The following is a 22,978-nucleotide window of genomic DNA, read 5'->3' as shown; positions in this document are numbered from 1 at the left end:
CAGGCACATTTTCAGCAATTCCCCCTCTCCCCTGAAGCCCCCATGTCACCTCTCATGTTGTTTCAAAGGGCAGCTCAACCTTCCAAAGATTTAGGGGCATGTGGGGGCCTGCGAGGGGGAATAACCAAAGATCAACCACCTCCCCGTTCCGCTTACAGATGCTTTCCATTAGTAAATAGATAGCAACTGGAAACAAGCCCAAATGTTGTAACAGCAGATGTATGTCTGCCAGATAAACTACCACCTCCTAAAAGGTGACAAAATGAATACTTCCACTGTATAATTTACATTAACATGTACTTTAACTGACAATTGTTAAAAGCCATGTTGATTCTTGCATAATCTGTTGACTGGCCTTAAAACAAGCTTATAAGCAGTTTCCTGCCTGGAGCAAATAATTATTTTGTTTTGTTTTCCAGGACACCAGGCAGGGAAGTTTGTAGAAACTGGAAAATAATTGGGTTCTTCCCTCATGCTCCTTTTAAGTTACTGATGTGTCTCAGATAAATAACTTACATGTAAGTTTGGAGAGACTGATGTGTAGCCTTTGTGGAACTTGCAAAGCTGCTCTAAAAATTGGGATAACTGCCTGGACCATGTTTCTTGGTTTTTGCAATTAGCTCTATTAATTTAGCCTGATGCAAGGACAGCCTTTGACTGTCCAAGCTGCCTTTGGCACACGTGGGGCAGTGTGTTTAACAAGTGGATTGTACTTGTGGCATTGTAGAGATTGCAGCAAAAAAAAAAAAACAGCATAAGGTAACTTCTGCACAAAGAAAATCCAACCCATATTTGGGGTTACAACATTTGGCGTAGTAGGTTGCAAGCATATTTTATTCTGCTAGTAAAGGCAGAACACCACAGGAACTTCTGAAGAACCATCTTGCCCTGAGGGGAAAGGGAGATGCAGCAGAAATAGCTTGGCAAGCTACCACCATCCAGCTCCCAATGTTCCAGCTAAGGTGGCCCTTCCCTCTCCCAACTGCCACCACGGAAAACAGAGAAAATATGATTTAAGAATGAAGGCTTTCAAAGACTGTTTTACCTATTTGTCTTTTCTTTATATAATTTATATCAATGCTTATTTTTTGTACATTTTTGTAAACTGCTTTGTGAGATCTGCCTGAAAAGCAACAGCTGAAATAATAATTGATTTCAGATTTGCTACATGTAAATAAATAAAAATAAATTATATGCTCAGTGCCTTAGGGTATAGCAGTTCTCTGTTAAAAACAGTGACAGATTTTTCTAAAAAAATTCAGAAATATACCAAAAGATACTATTTCTGTACTAACACAATTAGATGCATCAGATCTTAATATTCTTAATAAAGTTGAGGTTGGATAATTTGTCATAGTTTATATTTCAATGTTTCCAAAATGTTCTCCTCTCCACCCTGGCTCCACAAAATCTGGCTTCAATTTCTGCAAATTCTACATTTCTATTATGGGGAAAGGCAAGGAGCTATGGAGGATATTCAGCTGTTTTTCTGACTTCAGAAATTTTAGCAGGCATTGCCCAGACACCTTCAAACTTATCTTAACTGGCATAAGGGCTATAGAACACCCCCAAATGAGAAGCTGAATTTTGGGCCCAGTATCACATCATGCAACAAGATGGCAATTTGCAATGAGGGTAACCTAGGGATGGACATGGCGGTGGGGGAGGTCTATTCAATCCATCTAGACATAAAACTACTTATATTATAGGGCCAACACTCTGCTCCATACCTCAATGTGGGCCTTTGCTGTCTGCATGCGCTCCAGCTGCAGTTCTTTGCCGATACCCATTTCGTTCCATAAATCTAGCAGCTTTCCCAGAGCCTGGGTCACACTATTCACTAGTGAGGAAGCCAAGAGCTCACTAGAAAAGAACAAATGGGAAGATGGGAAATGAGTAACTCCAAGGCCTTTGTTTTATCCAAACAATTTGTTTCCTACATGGGAGTCCTGCTCAATATTAGATTACTTCTTTTAACAGGAGATGCTAAGGATTGAACCTGGGACCTGTTTGGAAACATGTGTTCTGTCACTGATCCCTCACTGAAATGAGACTTAATGCCAAGTAAGTGTGCATACAACTGCAGCCTTGAATATTGGTAAATAAGGAAAGAGTCACTATGAATGCAGTGAATGGTATCTGACAGAGCAGGGAGACTTTATTTATATAAAAATGTGTGTCCTGCGTGTCTATCCTAGGGATGGGGCCTCCAGTGTGGTTAACAGTCATGGTAAAATCAATCATAATGAAGAATATATAAAATAACTGAAACTGCCAATACAAACAACAAAAGGCATAGTAGCATTTTGTTCAGTTGTCTCTGACTCTTCGTGACCCCATGGACCATAGCACGCCAGGCCTTCCTGTCCTGCACTCTCTCCTGGAGTGTGCTCAAGTCCATATTCATTGCATCAGTGATGCTCTAGCCATCTCATCCTCTGCCGTCCCCTTCTCCTTTTGCCTTCAGTCTTTCCCAGCATCAGGGTCTTTTCCAGAGACTTTTCTCTTCGCATTAGGTGGCCAAAATATTTGAGCTTCAACTTCAGTATCTGTCCTTCCAATGAGTAGTCAGGGTTGATTTCCTTTAGGATGGACTGATTTGACCTCCTTGCAGTCCAGGGGACTCGTAAGTCTTCTCCAGCACCACAGTTCGAAAGCATCGATTCTTCAGCGCTCAGCCTTCCTTATAGTCCAGCTCTCACAGCCACACGTTGCTACTGGGAAAACCATAGCTTTGATTATACAAACCTTTGCCGGCAAGGTGATGTCTCTGCTTCTTACTATGCTGTCTCGGTTTGCCATAGCTTTCCTCCCAAGGAGCAAGCGTCTTTTAATTTCATGGCTACAGTCACTGTCTGCAGTGATCTTGGAGCCCAAGAAAATAAAATCTGTCACTGCTTCCGTTTCTTCCCCTTCTATATGCCAGAAAGTGATGGGGCCAGATGCCCTGATTTTAGTTTTTTTAATGTTGAGTTTCAAGATTGAGTTTCAACATAGTAGCATAAGCTCCTTTAAATGAAAGCAGTATCTTAAGCAAAAAAAACCCACAGGAACAACAGTTTTACATCTTCTGACACAACTGAAGAAGAAAAGGGATCAAGTGGATTTGCCAGATTTGGATTCAAATCCACATTCACCTACAAAACTCAGTGGAATGCACCACAAAATCCATGGCAGAACATACCATTAATACAATGCTTCTGAGTGTTCAGTGAGCTTCACATACATCATTTTGCCAGTATCCTTAAAACAATCCTTCAAGATAGATCAGTGTTGCCATCCTCATAATACAGAATGGAGGCAAGGATGGGGGATGCTGAGGATACCTTGCCTAAGGCTACCTAGTGAGTTCATGGCAAAGGCAAGCTTCAAAGCAGCAGACCTGTGTATGTTATCCACATTTTACAAGTTCACCACATAAAGGCTCTGCTGAAAGACCAGCTTCATCAGGTTCCTTCTCTCCCTGAACTGTTTCCATTCCAGTTTGTCCTTATAAGAACTACTGTTTAACTTTAAGAATTGGTGTCCAGTTTTGCTTCCTTCCAGATTCCTTTTGTGTCATGTCTTTAAGACTGCAATCTTGCAGGGAGTAACTGTCTTGTTTTATTGACTGTATATAAGCTGCTCTAGGAGTCTTTTCAGTTGAAGAGCAGGGCAAAAATGCTTTCAATAATACGTAAATAAATAAAGTGTGGCAATGTTCAGGTTGCAATTTTATGATGTACTTGCCATCCTGAGATAAGTCCTTGTACATGGATTCACTTCATTATTTTGCAGTCATCTTAGGACACTTTATATATTTTATACCCCACTTTCCAACCGAGATTGGCTCCCCATAGTCATACACCCGCCTTTTACAAGTGCTCCCGAAGAAAATAATTTCATCAAAATGTGGTCTGAATAAATACGGGGGGGGGGGGGAGTAAGCAAATACCAGCTTGAGGCTTGCCTTTTTCTTTTGCTTGGGGAACCACATACGCCACCTTGACTTATTTGCTTATTTTTATTTGTTATGTGAATAAGAATTTTTTTAAAAAAAAACCTCTCAAGACCATACAAGTAGGATACTTCGCCTTCCTTTGCGGTGTCCCTAGAGCCTCCATGCATCTTCTGGCTGGAGGGCCTCCAGGTCCGCCCACACCCCGGAGCCTTCGCGCCTTCCCCCACCCCAACTGCCGAGGCCGGAACCCTCCGCACGCTCAACTTGGGAGCAAGTCCCGTGGAGCTCAGCGGGGCCCTACTTCCAAGCAAGGTCACGTCGGGCCCGGCGAAGCCACTGCGCTCTGGCCTCCAAACGCTGCCTCTCACCTTTCCCTCAGCGGCTTCGCCATCGCAAAGCGAGAGAAGGCCGCGGCCGCCGTCTCGAGAGCACACAAAGCAGCAAGCGCAGAACTGCAAATAACGAACCCGGACTCGGTCGCCGCCAAAATTCAAACCCAGAAAAGAACCCTAACGCCAGACTACGCCGGAGCGCCTCCTGATTGGTCAGAGGGCCAGCCAGCCGCGTATCACTGCAGGCTCCGTCGATGTAGCAAACCAATTGAACAGAAGAAGGCGGGGGGGCGGTGCTTATCCTCGCTCCTCACTAAAAGCATCTTCTTGCGCCTCAATGGGAAAAGACGCAGAGCGCGTAAAGGGAGGGGGGAGGAGGAGGAGGAGGAGCAAGCAACTGATTGGTTGGCCGGGGAGGGGAAAACCGAAGTCTTTTGTCATTTTAAAAACAAACTAGCCTTAAAGGGAAGGTTGCTGCCGGGCGGTTCAAGCAGACCCGAGCCAGTGGAGGCTGGTGGCTCCGGTTTCGGTGGGGCTGTGAATCCACTCTGGGTTTCAAGCAGAACTCTAAAGGAGCTATCCAAGGTGCTGAGCCCAGTCCCCGAAATGGGCTTAGCACCTTGGATAGCTCCGTTAGAGTTCTGGCTGGAACCCAGAGCGGACGCACAGCCCCACCGAAACCGGAGTCACCATCCTCCACTGCCCGAGGCTAAAGTGGGCGAGGCAGCGGCACCGCAAAGTGTTTTCCCGGAGATAAATCCCACCGAGTTCGTTTCTATACCGCTCAATAGCCAAAGCTCTCTGGGCTGTCCACACAAACTAGAAGCATAAAATGCAACATAAAACATAGTATAGTATAACGTAAGTTCAGCGGGAACTACTCCCTAATAGGTGTGTTTAGGATTGCGGCAGGCTCAGCGTTACCGCCTAGGATCCTGCTTACTCAAAAGTAAATCCTGTGTTAAGCGGGGCTTCCTTCCTCGTAAAAGTCCGTAAGATTGCAGCGTGTCTGTGCGTGCGTGTGCATACAAGACAGCTGCTTGTCACGCATTTTGATCCTGCAAGTTTACTCGGAAGCCCAATGAGTTAGACAGCACTTACTCACAAGTAAGCACGTATTGGATCGCGCCTGCCATGGAAAATCTCATGGAGTTTAAAGGAAATTACTTCAAAGTAAGCGGAGTTTACGTTGTCTCCCTTTTCCAGCACGATCGTACACGTGTTTTCTCGGAAATAAGCCCCGCTGAGCTTCCCAAGCAAGTACAGCTATACTTGCGAGTAAATCCCATCAAACTCGGACTTCTTTTTTAGTAAAAGTATATTGGATGGCGCATTTCGATTTTTAATCCAGGAGATCGCAAGTTTCCATATCTCTTTCTGCAGGGCGGGGGGGAAAGCAGGAAGTAAAACAGGAACGACCATCTTCTGTCGAGAAGAGGGGTGGATTTAATACCTGAATTGCCACTTCGGAGCAACACCGCAGCAGGCTGTGTTTCTAAGGTCCGTCCCTTCGTGGAGATTCAGGTGTGCAGACCGAAAGGACGAAATGATGTACTAAGGCAGCAAGAAGGAGCAGACCTGCGATAGCATATCAACACTCCCCCCCCCCCCGAGGCATAGAGTCTGCCTGTGAGTGGTTTCCAAAGCACAGGATGGAATGGCGGTAGCGTCTCCGACTTGTTGGGGTATTATCATGTGTCTAGTTCTTATGAAGTCCCACAGGACATGGAACCTTGTGGCAGCATTACTGGGCCTAATAATGAAAGTGACCTTGGGGGCTTTCTTTATAAATGTTGACATCTCAAGGAATGAAAGAGAACTGAAACACTTCTGGAAAAGCACAGGATATTGGTAAGAAATGAATATATGTGTGTGTCTTTGCCAAGGATCGGAAGGAGCCCTCGTGCAGAGCACAAATAACATGCAGGGCGGCTTAATTGTTGTGTTATTTCATGGCTCCTCATGATAGGAAGTTCAGAGGATCATCCTCTTAGAGATGTGTTTCCTTGTGAAGAGAGAAAGATATCTACTTGTTTCCATATTTATAAGTAGAGCACGAGGGAGCAGATTAGCCCCGAGACAAGCAGTGTTGAGTTTTTAATGCAAGCATCACTATACAGCCACAACCACTGCAAAACTCAGATTCTGGTGGCTGGCTACATTCAAACTGCCAGAGTTTCTCTCCAGCCCACAACTGGTGGGCTACAGTAGCTAGTAGCCACCAGCTATCCAAAGTCATCAATGCTAATTTAAGCAGTAAATTCAGGCCATTAATGCCTCCTAAAGGAATCTCTCTCTTAGTGGCAAGAGCGTTGGACTAGGAGCTGGGAGATCCGGGTTCTAGTCCCCACTCGGCCATGGAAGCTCACTGGGTGACTTTGGGCCAGTCACACACTCTCAGCCCAACCCACCTCACAGGGTTGTTGTTGTGAGGATAAAAGGGAGAGGAGGAGGACTATGTATGCCGCCTTGAGTTCCTTGCAAGAAGAAAAAAGGTGGGGTATAAATGCAATAAATAAATAAATTAGCTATACAAAAGACTAGACATGCTGCCTTCCTGTTACAGAATTGAGGTAGCCCCATAGCATGGCATACTAAAACGGATGTAACCAAATGGGTATTCTAATCTTACTGAGTGCTACATCGGGAGCCCAAATCTATGCATGTTTATGTACTCAAAGGTCCCACTGACTTCAGTGGGACATACTTCCAGGCAGACTTGCATAGGAACAAGCCGTGAGTCTCCCAAATGGCCACAGAAATGTCCTGTGGATATGAAGGCCATGGGAATCTAAGGATGAGTTGTTGCTGGTGCACTGTGTATGGTGGCAAGCTTCTCAAACCAGGGGCTTTGGGAGTAGGACCCAAGGACCTCCCTTTCTGTCTAAGACTGTAGTCATTTGGCAGGGACAGAAGCATCTGGCCTGCTGTCTGCTGTGTTTCATGGCCCCCACCGTAGATGGCCAGAGGGCAGTATTGCAGTACCCTCGGTGGGATTCCACCACCTGGTCCTATAAAGCTCAGGACTCTGGCCTGCCTGCCTTTATCTTCAAGGAGTGTCCTCAGAAAATACACTAGGAGCTTTGCCAAAGAGATCCTTTGGTATTTACATCTCCTTTCCTTCATGCAGTCACTTTTGTTATATAGTTTGACATTTTGCATTTCGAGTGTGTAATTTGGACTATGTGGAGAGTAAAGCAGCTGTGAAATCGTCTTCCCTTGATGCTGCCTACCAAATTTCCCAGGTCAGCCTTTCCCAACCTCTGCTGCCCCCCAGATGTGTTGAACTACAACTCCCGTCATCCCATCCAGCAAACATCTGGCAAGCACCAGGTTGAGAAAGCCTGAAATAGATATTAACTATATGCTGTAACGTATTTCTTGACACAGTCATTAGTATTTGAGATAGTAACCTGAAAAACAGTCCTAAAAGCCATACAGGGATATGTTAATGCCAAGATCCTATGAAAGCAATTAACATAGCATTGCGTGCAGAATTCAGCATCCTGAGAATCTCTGCTTTCATTTAAAGAAACAACAACAAATGTCTAGTCCCTGTGGTTTGAAAAAATAAACTTGGAAGTGTGTGGGCAGGGCCACAGCCCTCCTCAGCTGCCATATGGGGATAATAATACTGGCCTACCTTACGGGTGTTTTAAGGATTGCTAATATATTTGAAAGTCTTTAAATTCTCAAATATAAATGCCAGGCACTAGTATTTGTTCCTCATTTTTTTCAGTCCTCCACTACCACACAGTCAAGCAGATTTGTTTGATCTCAGTAAAGACCAAAGAATTAACCTGGCCTACATTTCTTCTGTGCCGCACAATGGCATTGAGCAAATTCGAATCCACTGGCTGCTGGAACTCATTCAACTTGGGTAAGTCAGATTCTGTATTCAATCATTTGTGGTTGCCTTGGTTCTTTCTGAATGGTCCGACAATTCTATGGCAAGCTAAGCAAGGCTGCCCTTGTAAGTTCCATGGGTAGGAGATTGCTTGGGAACCATCTCTAAGCCATGCTGTCTTTGGAGGAAGAGTTGGGATAGAAGTGTATCAAAGAAAGGGGGGGAAGGTTCACTTTAACCTTGCAGATAATTCCACAGAAGTTAACCAGTTTGCCTGATAAGTTTCCATGGCACATACTATAGAACCCTTGACAAATTTGGACTCCCATCCCCATTTTTCAAGGGCTCTCTACTGTGTGTCATGGAAGCGTATCAGTACAAATATTAGTAATAGCAAACAAGTTTCCCTGAAATGCACCTGTCCTTGCCCACTCTTATTCATCCAGTGTGGTGTAGTGGCTAGAGTGTTGGACTAGGAGTTGGGAGACTCAGGTACTAGTCTCCGCTCAGCCGTGAAGCTCACTGGGTGACTTTGGGCCAGCCACAGACTCTCAGCCCAACCCACCTCACAGGGTTGTTGTTGTGAGTATAAAACGAGAGGAGGAGGATTATGTACACCGCCTTGGGTTCCTTAAGGAGGAAAAAAGGCGGGATATAAATGAAATAAATAAATAAATAAATAAATAAATCTCCCTGAGGGCGCAGGCACAGGGAAATGTTGGTCATATTCTAAGGCCCAGGGGTTGAGCAGTTAAGGTACCCAGCCATGTCCCTCAAGCTGCGACTTTACCTGTCAGGGCCTCACACTATGAGGGTCTACTGCCCTTTGACTAAAACTTTGTATGTTTACTTGAGTTTATGAAGTCAAAGATGGCCAGGCAGGAACTATCATTGGGACCTGACGGGATATGCATGGGGAGACAGGACAACATTTCATAATGCACATTCAAATGTTTTGTAATCTAAACCTTTTTGGATATTGCTTTTGTAATTTTACAGTGATAGATTTTTTAAGAAACAAAAACTTAAATTGCAATGAATGATAAGGCAATTATATTAGTATCATCTTGACAACATTCAGTGCCTTTTTTAATTCTAAAATCCCAAATCCATCAGCATTCATAATATAGATCTGAATGTTTTGGAGAAATTTTAAGCATAGAGAATATGCTTGAGATATTGTCGCCCCCCCCCCCCCTTCAATTTATTTCATCGGTAGATGAAAAGCATTGCTCTATTATGGGTTTACAGAGTTGTGCTTCAGGTACTTCTCTGATATCCTCACATTCTGAAGAGAAATTCACATAAAGTCAGGAACTGGACCATGTTGCATCCATGGAACAAAAGGCACCCAGCTTTGTACATTTCTATACATCATGACTGGGGAATCTGTGGCCCACCAGACACTGTAGGCCTACAGCTCCCATTATGCATGAACACTGCCTGTGCTGGCTGGGGCTGAAGGGAATTGGAGTCCCAGCAATATCTGGACGGCCACAGACTCCCCACCCCATTCTTTTAGGAGCAAATACAATGTTTCTTCTTGATCGTGACTGCAGGTGCTTCCAGGTGGAGGGCTCATAGTGCTAGCAACCTGAAGGCACTGTACAGCTGTTCGGTCTTTTCTTCCTTAATGGATTTTCTGCGATAAAGAAAAAGACGGAAAAAGTGATGGGGCAACACAGGGCGGTTACCCACTGTAAACTTCCATGAATGAGGCAGGGTGGTAGCACAATAAAAGCCTTGTCTGAAAGCACCCTATATGCCCCTAATTATGTGTCCATGGGAAGGCCCTGTCAGGGTGGCCACAGCTGCTGTTGGAAGTTCACTTAAAGCTCTTATTGTCAGTAACTAAGGGAGCAATCCTGTGTGTGTTTAGACAGAAGAAAGTCCTACAACTCCCAGCATGCCCCATGGCTGGCTGGGGCATGCTGGGAGTTGTAGGATTTTCTTCTGTCTAAACATACATAGGATTGCGCCTTAAGCCTTAGGAGAGGCATTTTGACCCTTTAGAAGGGGGGAAATGTGGAAAAGTTGGGAAACCACCAAAAGGGTCAAGGGGAAGAGGCATGGCCATCTGGGGAACTGGGAGGGTGGAGGCAGAAGGGGACCTCAGGCGGGCTGGATTTGGTTTACAGGGCTGAGGTTCAACACACCTGGTTTAGTCTTATGAGACTGAGTCATGGTGAGATAAACCAGAATCTGAAACACACTTGGATCCTAATACATTTCAACTAACATTTAGAATAAACCAAGGTTTCCCAAGTCTGAACATAAACAGGAAATGGTGGTTTGTTCAAAATTGAAGATGGAAACTCTCAATCCCCTCCTCTTGCACACAAAGGAGGTTTGGGGGAACATGCAAGCCTGGGGCTTGCCATTGCAGGTTCTTGTAAAACTAAACTATGATTTAGTGTTATGTCTGAACTGGCTCTGTGTGTATTGTACATTGGACCTGACCTAGATTTTAAATGGTCTTGTGTCGTATTTGTACTATTAAGCATCCATAAAAGTTGAAACACTTTGAAGATTCCAGGTCTGGACATGTTGAAGACTGCAGCCTCTGTGCAGGGAATGTAGGATCCCCCAACTGCCAGTCTAATGGAGAACCTTGGACTATACAACAGATTCATCTCCTATAATCTCCCTCTCTCTTACAAATTGGACGGCACTGTGTATGCTATGAAACAGCAAATCTTGCATGTCTTTGTTTGCACCCCCCAAGTAGCCCCCTCTTTCCAGAGAAGCTATCACAGAGGGGTTGCAGCAAGCCAGAAGGAAAATGATCTTCAGATCTTGATGATCTTTGAGTGTTTCTTTCAAGGTGCTCACGCCAGCTGTGTCCAGAAATGGGATGGAAGAGCAGTCTATGATGATGGCCTGACAGTCGCTGTGTTGGGTGACCAGGCATGAAGTGGTGTCTCCCTGCCCACCTCCCTTCTCAAGACTCTGCTCCCCTTTCCTCTTGGCCTTTTTCCTTTGGGCCATTTCCACAGCAGGATCCACCCCTGTCCTGTCATGGAGGCACTTCAGGAAAAAGTCCTTATTTGCATAATAAAGTGGCGCTTCAAAGCGGAAGATTTTGATCTTTGGGACAGGCAGAAGGTTTTTGTAACGTTCGTCATCTTCGTAGAAGGCAGTGTTCCCAATTTGCCCTAGCAAGGCTGCGTGGGGGCGCTGGGTGCGGCCAACAATGCACAGGACCGAAAACACAACACCCACCAGGAGCCCCATTTCGGTGCTGATCAAGGCTGACGAGAGCATGGTGATGCACCACACCAGCGCATCTGTTTTGTCTAGGCGGAAGCGGCAGGGGACGTCTTTGAATTTCCGAAGGGCTCCCCTGAGGCTGACGATGATGATGCAGGCCAAAACACACTTCTGCAAGCTGAAGAAGAGGGGCGCAAAGAACAGCAGCACCAGCAGCACCACGACAGCACTCACCAGACTGGATGCCTGGGTGTGGCAGCCTGTCGACGCTTTGACCAGACTCTTGGCCAGAGCAGCACTGGTGGCAAAGCAGTGGAAGAAAGCTGGAACGATGTTGCAGAAGCCAATGGCAAACATCTCCTGGTTGGCCTTGACTGTATAGGCATACTTCTTGGCAAACATTTCTGAGAGTGAAACTGTGAAGGCAAAGCCGACGATGGCGAGCGGCAGAGCATCAACGGCGACTCTCCCCATGAGGCTAAAGCTGGGCACTTGGGGAGAGATGAATCCAGTGGGGATTTCCCCTGACACGCTGGAGCCATAAGCCTCATTCAGCTGCCCATAATGGGAGACCAATGTGGCCATCACAATCACCACCAGCTCCGTCGGAAGGGGGACCTTGAGCTTGTGCTTATATCTGTCTCCCAGTTCCTTGGCAGACACCAGCACAGCAATGCAGATAGTGCTCGTGATCACATCACAGAGATTGGCCTGGGAAATGTTGTGGAAAATGTTAACCCAGGTGGTGATTAAGACCCCGTATCCCTGGGCACGAGGGATTCTTATTCCAATGAGGTACTTCACTTGCGCTGTCAAAATGGTTAACGAAGCACCGGTTGCAAAGCCGTCCAGCACAGGCTCGGAAAGATACATCGACACAAAGCCGAGGCGAAAAGTTCCCATCAGAACCTGCAAGAAAAACAAGCGCGGGGGTAAGAGTGGAACATAACTGTGTTTTGACTAACAACAGGAGGTTGCCTCTGCCTTTGTGGCTCCCTAGAATTTCTTCTTTACCCCTACGTTTTTCTTGTACAAAAAATAAAGATACAGCTTTCCAAGCAAGCTGAGGTGGCCAGTCTAAAGCTCTTCCAGACAATCTGATATTAGCACAATTAAAAGTAAGAGGGACTATCTGCATATCTCCACATCTAATACTTTTTAAACGGAACCAAAAAAAAAGTATAGCAGGTCTCTCTCTCCCTCTCAGAAATGTCTTGCCATTCAAGTAACTAACTAATCCTAAGGATGCCCCAGTTTTGAGCCTGCCTGATGTCCTTGTCTTGGACATTACATTGGAATAGGACCTTATGTGCATAGGCCAAATCCACATTATAGTTATCCCGAGGACCAGGTGTAGGCCTATTTACCAATGTGACATCAAACAAATATCAGAAGAGCCTGAGAGGCAAGGTGAGGAAGATGCAAACCCAATCTCTCACCACATGCAGGCTTTATATAAGTAAAGGCCTGTGCCTTTCCCATTCTGCCACTCTCTATTTCTTAACCTTGTTTCCCCCTTTCCAAAAATTGTATAAGTAATAAAATAATAACATTTCCATCTTGGTTTTCCTTGTATGTAATGTTGACTAGACTAAACTGAATTCCCTGCTCGGGGAGGTCTGCCAAGCCTCCCTCTCTTCCCATTTTTAGTTGGGTTCTAGAACCCCTGGGTTGTATTCAGTTGTGTCCATCAACCAACGGAATGAACACTGATGGTGGAACAGATTCCCCCTCTCCCTGTGTGCCCCCCCAATCTGATCTGGAGATTAGGGGACTCTCCGGAACAAATTTTGGGGCATGCAAGGGGGAGGGAAACTCCTGTTGCATGAACAGACGTCCATTTGCGTAATGTTGGATGAACCTTTTGTCGTGGAAGCCTTTTAATGAAATATTTCTACTGTTTTTATGCTATCTTCTTGGTGTTTCAAGCTGCTATCTTTTAACTCCCTTTGATAGTTTAATTTAATTGCTTTAACTGTGGTTTTTATTCTGATTTTTGTACGCTGCTTTGGAGAACTTTGTACTTTAAAAGTGAGATATGAATAATTTTAGATAAACAGATAAATATTGGAAATATGTAACCAAAAGGGTAGAGGAAGATGTTACCTGATATACCCCAGCCAAGAAGGTCAGTGCTGTAGCTACCCCAATGGCATAGCAATCTTTCCCACATTCAGTGTTCATCATGCCAAGGGTAAAATTGTAAACTGTGACATTCAAAGAGCCTCTGGCATCCATGGCTTCCTGAGCATCATCACTGAGGTCAAACCCTGCCAAGAGCAGTTCTCTGTCCACAACCTGTCCAACCATTAAGCTTAATAAGCTGAAAATGCCAACTGAGACATGTCGGGAGGTGCCCATGAGAAAGTAGATGATATTGGCAAAGAATGACGTGTAGAGGCTGTAAATAGGCTTCAGACCTGCTAGCAGAGAGTAGGCTATTGCTTGAGGTACTAAAATGATCCCAATGACCAGGCCAGACATAATGTCCCCCCAGATGTATTCTTTGCAGTTATATTTCGGAAGCCATCGTAACACAGGGAAGAAGTTCATGAGTGTTTTTTTCATTCTTCCTGTGGTGCAGGAGCAATCTTTCCTCAGCTGACTCTTGATCATTGCTGATTTGCTGATCTTGATGGGAGTCTTCCTTTCCATATAAAACTGGAAAGGGGATCCATTTTCTGTTCTGGTTCGCTCCATTTCCTTTTCCATTCTGGGTCTGCCTTAATCAGTTCCTGTGATGTAACAAAATTAGATTGCCATTTGAATTGTTTCTTGTATTGGAACCCAAGCTAATTTATAGATTAGTTTGAAAATACATTATTCTTTTTATTTATTCAGTTTATATCTCACTCCATCCCAATGACTCTAGGAAACTTTTTTTTTTAAATCCATGAAACTGGGGGAGGGGGAGGGAGAAATTGATTCCACCACCCCTAATTATTCTGTAACAGCAGGGGTTGCAAATTCATGATATAATCTGTACTTTTATTTTCATTATTATAACATATAAATACTATGGTAAACAATGTGATTTATTGCCCATCATGAGCAACAGCAGCTTGTTGGAGCGCTTAGTTATTCAGCTTCAAAATATATATGTGATGAGCAGAGGAATCCTATACTCACTGAACTTCGGGACGGGAGATATGCTGCCATTTGCACACACACATAATTGGTGTGAAGGATTCCTCGGTTAAACAAACCCCTCTCTTAAAACTTAAATTCTACAACATTACTTGGTGTAGTAATGGCTCTACCATACAAAGAAATACACCCAGGAGATTTCGAATCAAACTGAAGATAGATAATTTAATGAAGCAAGATTTGTTATACCATTCCCATTTTTTTTTATGGCCAGTTGAAAGAACAAGTTAAATGTCTCAGCAGGGGGCGCTGGAGTAAAATTAAATGAACTTTGAACCATTTTTAGACAGAGCCCTTTATACTAGAAGCCATGTTATTTAATAAAATAAAATAAAATCATTATATTTGTAATCTACCCAATAATAGATGTTTTCTGGGTAGATTACAAAAAAGATAAAATAATAAAGAAAAATAATAACAAAAATAATAAAATACAATACCACAAAGAATAAAGTAAAAAATATAAAAAGACATCTGTGTAGTGCTTTGGCCACTAGAGATCCAGATCTCTTTGAATTGGGTGGCTTTTGAAAATGGATGTCTCCCTCTCAGCAAAGCCCCACTATTAAAGAAAAAGAAGGTCTTTAATTTCGAAAGATTCCATTGGAAATGAAATTGACCAGGCCAGAAGCTGCTTGTCATCCAGTCTTACAGTTTCACTGTTCCCTTGGCTTATATGGGAAATGGGGAAGCACCTGGAATCAGGAAAATGGAGCAAGAAGTTTTTCACCTGCAGTGAAACTCCATGCTAGACAATCACGACCATACAGTTACCAGGCTTATGATGCTCAATTATTGCTAGCGCCAAAGTAGCGATAAGGGGGATGTTTCTTCCATTGCTGTACAGAAATGATAATTTGTGCGAGCCTTCCCCAGCCTGGGGCCCTCCAGATGGGATGGGACTGCAGTTTCCATAATTCCTGGCCAGTGGCCATACTGGCTGGGAATTGCAGGAGCTGCAGTCCCAGCACATCTGGAGGAGGCCAGGTTGGGGAAGGCTGACCTGTTCAATGGGTATCCTGTACTCCTGCTCTCCTCCCCCCATTGCAGGGGACTGGATCAAGCATAATGCTTTGGTACATCTCGGGGTGGGAACATGGATATTCTGTGATCACCACACTGGAGATATTTAATGAGCAAATCTATCTTTTGCTAGTCTGGCTGGCAATTACTGCTGTATTATGTGTACACTAGGGTTGTCAGGATAAAATTCAAAAACCAACCAACCAAAGTATCATTGTGCCTTAAGATATATATTTCATTATTATTCATATATATTTCAGCCGCTGTGGTGTTTTGGAGTAAGGGGTGCCCCTTCTTTTAAGGGTCACCAGGACTGTTCACATCATCTTTTCAGTGGTGCCATAAGAATTCATCTTTTCTGAAGGAAAACATAATGAGCAAATTATTATGTTTAATAATGTTTCAGTTTAATTGTTGTCAGATAGCAGTGCCTCAGTCCTCTGTAAAGTAAAGCTGTACACGTTTACATGGGAGTGTCTCATTGGACTCAATGAGACTTTCTTCTGAGTAAAAATGCATATGGCTAGGAGTCACAGAAGACAGAGGTTAGAGGGAAATAGTTTCTTTTAAAGTAATTATAATTCAGGAATTTTCACTGTTAGCACAGCTCCCATAACGCATCTTGATTGCATAGGCAGATGGATAAAAACATTCTTTAAGTAAACCAGAGGTTCAGACTCTGAGCAAGACTAAGGTTGTTCAAGGTCATAGAGTACTGGCTTTATAGCATAGTTTTTAAACTCCTGGTTTAAACAACCCATGTATTGCTTTGTTTAGCCATATATGATATTTATAGTTTTCTGCGAAAGGGGACAGCGTAACAAGTTTCTTAAAGTACAAAAGTACCTAGTTAAAGAATAAGAACAGGGCAATTAAAATGTCAACACCACAGAAATTCAAAACTCTGCTCAGTTGCCAACACCTTAGCTTAGTAGTCATTTCTAAATAAAGCGTCACTCAACTGGAAACGTGTAGCGACATCCCAGCTGAGAGAAACTTCTTTCAAAGAAAACCTCTTGGCAGCTACACCTTCCTGACAGTGATTAGAATACTAACAGTGGTGTTACAATAATGCAATTTCCACTTTGCAAAAGAAAAGCAGTGCCTTTATAATGAGCAATGTAGCAAGGCACATTTTTCAAATAACCTATTTTCAGCAAAGACAAGTATTTGGTATTGTTATTTACTCATCACAAAGTGACTTTCGGTTGCCACTTCATCATAAAGCTCTGTTATATAGGCTTCACCAGTCTGATTTTCATTTGGGCACATCATGTACCCATTGAGAGCAGGTTTGGCATAATGGTTAACAGTGTGAATAGTGGGCCAGAAAGTATCTGGTTCAGAATCTCCCCTCACCCATGAGCTCACTTATGCTTTAGGCAAGCTACTGTTCTCTCAGCCTCAGCATCCACATCTGCTATATGAGGACAATATCCATTTAAAACATTTTAACTTTGCCTTTTGAAAAGTTTTAGGTGGCTTACAAGCCAGGATTAAAAGCAGAATGGAAACATAAGTACATTAAAATAGTCGTTATAAAACCATTCTAAGCCTCCCCATGTCTCCAAGGAGACAACACGGGGGCAGCCCTAGACTATTTGCCAGCAACTGGCACCCTAAGTCAACCATGCCATCGGTGCCCCCCCCCAACCCCAATGGCAGATCTAGGCTGAGGAAACATTTTGCCCCTGTTTTCCGTTTAATGAAGAGCCCCCCCCCCCCTTTTCGGAAACAGAAATATTATCAGTTATAATAAAATGTACCCAATATATTTTTTTTTACCTAAGCACTGTATCAGCACAGAGGGGCTGATAAAAACAACAAGGGAGATGACCACAGCCCTGGAAGAAGGGTCCCGGCTTCATCCTTGGGGTGACATGGCCAACAAGACGCCACCACACCTAGGCTCAGCCCTCTGAGGGCAAAGGAAGTGGCTGCGGGGGGGGGGGCTCTCACTCCTTGCTTTCAACTGGGAGCAGCAGTGGGACAGGAGGATATCCCATGTTGCCTGAGGGAGGACCGGGTCCCAAAGGCAGGCGGGCAGGCAGGGGGCCTGACTTAGCCTCACCACCCCAGTGGGTCCCTCTCTCATCTCCACAGGCTCTGTCATTTTCCCTCTATATGCACATGGGAATTGAAACAATGACATCTTCATTATTTTATTTGTATTTTTAATGTGTATTTTTTCCTCGAATTTGGTGCCCCACTTAACTTGATGACCTAGGCAACCACCTAGTTCACCTATATGGATGGGCCGCCCTTGAGACAACAACCACCAGCAGTTCTTAATACCCCAAAGCTTGGCTCAATAAGTGGGTGCTACACAATCACCTAAGGGCCCCCAAGGCAGATATACTGCAGTTCTTGCAGGATGTCACCATGTCAGAAAAGGCCCTGCTCCTTGTTACATATAGCTTCACTTTCCATGATGAAGGAACACAAAGCTGAGTCCTTAATAGTCATATCATTTGAACATAAGACTGACTTACCTTATGAGGTTATTGTAAGGATTACTGAGGTAACGTATGTGAAACATTCAGCAAAAGCACTGCATATGTTGTTGTTGTTATTATTATTATTATTATTATTATTATTATCAAAACTGGTTTTCATACCGGTTTCCCATCACAAGGAGAGGGTCAAAAATATCTTGTGGAGAGAAAATGGAATGAGATCCTTCTTGATCAGAAACTTTCTGCAATTTTTTAAAAATCGCCCAAATGGATGCAGGAAATAATTGTATGGCGACATGTATAATGGCTTAATCAGAGGAGTATTCTCTTATTTCCAAGGTACACTTCCTCCTCTCCAAAAAGAGCTATGCTGCAAAGAACTATAAACGGCCATCAACATTTGAAACATGTTGGGACCGATAGTACACTTCTGAATAAGAACTATTTCTTGCTCCAGTTTTGTTGTTGCTGCTGCATTTGGATTTGTGCTGTTCTTTTCATCTCTGATGCTGTCCTTTTCCTCTCTGATGTCATTACGGAAACCTAACCCCTTGCAAAGTGAAAGAACAATCCATTCTTCTTACCTATCGTGTTCTGCAGTATATTCGTCATAAGTTACAAATGAAGATCCCACTGGCATTCCAGTCTTTGCACGTGAGTGCATCCAGGCAGGTCTATGCTAAGGACTCTAGTGGATATGCCTTATTACTTGTGGGCAGTCCCACAGTCTAGCAATAGGCTGTGCTTGGTATTGACAAAGGGCATGAACAACGGACCGTGAAGCACAGTCCAAAACGTCTTCTGTGTTTCCTCTGGTCTTGTTCCCAACTATAAACCACTTGACCTCAATTGTTGACTTGTTCAGTTTTCAGTGGCAAACATTAAACAAGCAGTAATCCTTTAAAGTATAGCCTGTATAATAATTGATCCAAGAAATCTGTCCCTGGCAGAAGTAATAATTTAAAGGGGATTCAGAACAGCTAGTTTTTGTTTGGTAGCGGGGCTTTTTGCAAAACCCAACTGTACTTTTTAAAAATGATGCACACAGTTGGTTTTTCTGCATAACTGGATCACTTGGAAGCTCTGATGTATTTAAATTGCAGGGATGATGTTGCTCATATTGTTTAATTCAGGCTACAGTACAAAACCAGGTGTGCTAAATGTCAAGTTAAGACTTCACTTACTGAAGTGGTAAGATGCAGAATAGTTAATAGTCAGGTTAGCACACTTTTGCACATTAAAAAATTAATCCAACATACATCATGTCCAAGGCTAATTTCACCGCATGTATAAATTAATAAAAACCAGGCAAGGCCTGCAGGGAGATGGATGTGTGTGTTCTGCAAAAGTTGTGAGCATGTTAAGGGGTTAACCTGTCCACTGCAAGATTGCTATCTTGTCTTTTGTTCACTGCTTTAAATATAAATTGGTAATTTTCAAGCTGAGGTTCCTGGGCAGTATCCAACGCTGCCCCTGCACCTCCACTGATTGTGTTGCGCCAGTGGGATCCACCAGCAGCGCCACAGAAAGCTAGTGCTTCCTAGAGCAACCCTGGAAACGAGCCAAAATGCTTGTTTCTGGGAAAGGATTCAAAGCAAACACTCCAAGTGTAAGGAACCTGACAACACTGCATTGAGCCAATTATTTTTTTGCAAAGTTTATAATACTTAGGGCGCAATCCTATCGAGATAGGCGGTCACCTCCGAACTCGGAGGCGACCACCTATCCTAAGCAGGGCAGGAGATACACAGAGGGGATCGTGCCCTCTGCGCTTCCCCTGCCCTGCTTTTTTGGCTAGACAGCCGATTGCGGCTATCTAGCCGTAGGAGCACGGGGCAGGAAAGGAGGCTGTTATACAACATGTTGGATGTGTCAAACACACAGCTACGCTCTCCCCGCCCCAGAACACCCCTCCAGCCACTCCCCTTTTCGGCCCCTCTGCAGTCCTCTTGTGACCACGGAGGATGGGGCTGTTCTGCGCTGCCTCAGAGGCAGCACAGAAGTGGGGGGAGGTCGGTTTTCCGGGAACTGACATCGGAGCATGGGCTCTGAGTTCGATTCCTGGAAAACGGCATATCCTATGGCCATCCAGCCGCTGTCTAGCAGCCATAGGATTGCTCCCTCCATGGCACAGTTATGCTAAATGGTTTTTCAAAACAGCCGTATCAAGTGTAGACAATCAGTTTCTCAAACACCACAATAACAGTTATATCTGGCAGTCTACAGATCCCCGATGTGGTTCCATGTTGACTATGAAAAGTCTTTCTCAGGTGCTTCTGTAGGCATAAACACATTCCAATAACAGTTTAATGCTGAGAAGTAGTTTCACTTTCCGGAGTGGCTGAAATCTTTCAATGGTCCACTGGTCAGTAAAGGCAAAATAGCCCTCTAAATTTGTGGGTTAAGAGTGAGCTAATCCCTCTGGAAAGGAAAAATAATTACATGTATAATGTTAAATGTTTCCCCAAATTTTACTGACCAAACCATATAAAAATTACAGTTAATTTTCACCAGATTTTCCATCTCGCCCTTCCCAATGTGTATATACTCCCACGACCAGTCGCAGCCACAGTAATCATAAATCAAGGAGTGAATACAGCAGTATATATACAGAAACACTCTTTGCAATTTGAAAGCACAGTACTCATCAAAGAGGGTTTACAGAAACGCTGACAGATCAGTCTGTTCATTTAGACCTTCGGGGCTAATGATGTGAGAGTTAATATCCAGAATGCCTCCCTCTGTAGCAAGAATCTATCCACATCAGTCCTGTTATACAAGTGTGATCGAAACCATTCAATCACAAAAAAAGAAAAATCCTCCCATTTATGGAACTTGTCAATGGCATGGGACACCAAGGGGTCATCTATAACTTTATTTTTGATTTTGGTATGATGTTCAGACCTCCTAGTTGTTAAGGACCTAACAGTTTTACCCACATATATGTACCTACAAGTGCACATTGCAACATAAATAACATGAGTGGTGTTATAATTAGACACATGTCGCAATTTAAAATGCTGACCATCCACAGGATGTATGAAATCCGGAATTTGAAGAGACTGAGGGCAGTTAATGCAATGTTCCCATTTACAGTGGCTCTAATCTCTTCATTATAGGAACGTAATTTGGAAAAATCAGAATGTACTAAAAGTTCCTTGAAAGATGTGGTTCTGCGACAACCTATCAATGGTACATTAGAACAACCAGGTAGATCTTTCACTAAATGCCAGTGTTTTCTAATAAACATATTAATCAAGAAGGATAAAGGAGAATATTGCATAGAAAAAAATATCCTTGGTGTAGATTGACCAGGTCTTCTAATAAACAGTTGCTGACTTGGAATTGCTCTGTTGCTTGCCTCATGGATTATCCAAATCAGATAACTTCTATTTAGTAATGGATATCGCTTTTCTATAAAATTGACTGCCAGATATGACTGATATTGTTGTGTTTGAAAAATTGATTGACTTCCTACAGTTGATTCGGCTGTTTTGAAAAACCATTTAGCATAGTTGTACCATAAAGTATTATAAACTTTGCAAAATAAATAAATAATAATAATTGGTCCAGTGCAGTGTTTGACAGGTTTCTTAAATTTGGAGTGTTTGTTCTGAATTTGTTACTGGGAACTTTGTATTTTCTGTTCTGTTACCAGAACGGGACAGGTCAGCGGATCTCCCTTCTGTGCAGACCTGTTCTGTTTGAGAAATGAGCATTTCTGGTTGCTTTAGGAAGCACTGGGTTCCTGTTGTGCTGGTGGTGAGCCACACTGGCAGACAGACAGCACTGGATACTGCCCTCAGGTCCACTTTCAATTGGTCTCCAGTGAATGTAATAAAGGAAATATTGGAAAGGTAGGGATTTTGTTGAAGTTTCCACCACATGTTGATAAAGAAACCCACATTTCAGTTCAAATTTTAAGCTCTGTACTGAAAAGCAGCTTGCCTCTTCATCAGTGCAAGCGGCTGCAGCAACCATTTAAAGAACCCCTTGGCCGCATGCACGATTTCCCCCATCATGTGTTCATGTAGCCTAATTGCAGCCATGGAGGAACAGTGCCACATTTGAGTTTTAAATAGGGCTGTCAGCTATTTAATTTAGACCTAGTGGTCCTCAGTATCATGAATTTTAAGAACCACTAATTTAAGGTTTTGGAATGATATACCTGTGTTAGCCACATTGCTGTGAACACACAGGCTCATGTCTGTTATTTTCTGTCTCAAGTATTTTTTCCTGCCATTGGATCAACATTTGGTTTCTAGTTCATCAACAACCTAATTGCTAGGCTGACAGCTCTGCGTAACAAAAGGATCAGCAAAAACATTCACTCATTGAGTGATATCAGACAAGATTCCTATCCATCCATGAGATATTGTCTAGCAAAGCCTTGGCTGAAACAATGAATTTCGAGCTGTGGCCTGCACATACAGTCAGGGCCAGAAATATTGGAACAAGGATAACTGTTTTGGCAGTTGGCCTCCCGTACACCACCACATTGAAGTTGAAAGGAAACACACCCAGATGGGAGCGAAGTCAGGACTTTCAGCTGTAATTCAAGGGGTTTGACAAAAGTGGGGCACTAACCATTCAGGAAGTATAGCCAGTGGCATACACACACACACACCCATCGTTGGTGGCTCATACGTAATGGAACGAATGGCTGATAAGCAGCTGCATGGCCAGGTCTGGCCTGTTTCCTGGGTACCCCATGACCAATCAAGCAGGTAAAAGGCCTGGAGGTGGTTCTGAGTGTTACATTTGCATTTGGTAGCTGTTCACTGGAACTCCCAACATGAGGTCCAAAGAGGTGTCCATGCGAGTGACGGAGGCCATCATTAGGCTGAGGAAACAAAATAAACCCATCAGAGAGATAGTAAAAACATTTGGAGTGGCCAATACAACAGTTTGGAACATCCTGAAAAGAAGGAATTAACTGGCAAGCTCAGCAAAAGGCCTGGAAGACCATGGAAGACAACTAAAGTGGATGACCACAGAATTCTGCTCATGGTGAAGAGGAACC

General features: G+C 43.7%; 4 protein-coding genes across 11 annotated transcripts in view; 1 reads left to right on the top strand and 3 right to left on the bottom strand.

The window, feature by feature from the left end:
• Window positions 1-5,877, bottom strand: part of LOC146352786 (protein regulator of cytokinesis 1-like) — a 37,772-nt gene extending 31,895 nt beyond the window's left edge. For 4 of the 7 annotated variants that reach the window (XM_084834855.1, XM_084834859.1, XM_084834861.1 and 1 more), the window contains exons 1-2: window positions 4,309-4,419; window positions 1,731-1,863 (exon numbers count right to left, since the gene is read on the bottom strand). In XM_084834855.1, coding sequence (XP_084690981.1) covers window positions 1,731-1,863; window positions 4,309-4,331 — 156 coding nt within the window. In that variant the 5' untranslated portion in view covers window positions 4,332-4,419. Of the gene's footprint in view, window positions 1-1,730; window positions 1,864-4,308; window positions 4,420-5,215; window positions 5,659-5,725 lie in introns of those variants that run through there. The other 3 variants (XM_084834858.1, XM_084834857.1, XM_084834856.1) reach the window with 3 other exon arrangements.
• Window positions 5,878-5,919: 42 nt separating this feature from the next.
• The window catches only part of IDUA (alpha-L-iduronidase), a 68,948-nt gene continuing 51,889 nt past the window's right edge, over window positions 5,920-22,978 (top strand). For both annotated transcript variants that reach the window (XM_084834852.1, XM_084834851.1), the window contains exons 1-2: window positions 5,920-6,123; window positions 8,012-8,152. In XM_084834852.1, coding sequence (XP_084690978.1) covers window positions 5,930-6,123; window positions 8,012-8,152 — 335 coding nt within the window. In that variant the 5' untranslated portion in view covers window positions 5,920-5,929. The remainder of the gene's footprint in view (window positions 6,124-8,011; window positions 8,153-22,978) is intronic.
• LOC146352785 (sulfate anion transporter 1-like) lies at window positions 10,736-13,762 on the bottom strand. Its single transcript, XM_084834863.1, has one exon. The coding sequence runs from the start codon at window positions 12,230-12,232 to the stop codon at window positions 10,736-10,738; it is 1,497 nt and encodes a 498-aa protein (XP_084690989.1). The 5' UTR covers window positions 12,233-13,762.
• On the bottom strand, window positions 12,665-14,041 carry LOC146352784 (sulfate anion transporter 1-like). The gene is made up of 2 exons (XM_084832673.1): window positions 13,436-14,041; window positions 12,665-12,688 (listed from the first exon to the last, which is right to left on the bottom strand). Exons 1-2 carry the CDS (start codon window positions 14,039-14,041, stop codon window positions 12,665-12,667), a joined length of 630 nt encoding a protein of 209 aa, XP_084688799.1.

This window comes from Heloderma suspectum, chromosome 2, assembly GCF_057233095.1.
Source record: "Heloderma suspectum isolate Gila_16-S chromosome 2, 16-S_ref, whole genome shotgun sequence".
Lineage (NCBI taxonomy): Eukaryota > Metazoa > Chordata > Lepidosauria > Squamata > Helodermatidae > Heloderma > Heloderma suspectum.
The sequence above is the reverse complement of the archived record's forward strand: the minus strand, read 5'-3'. Positions and strand labels throughout refer to the sequence as shown.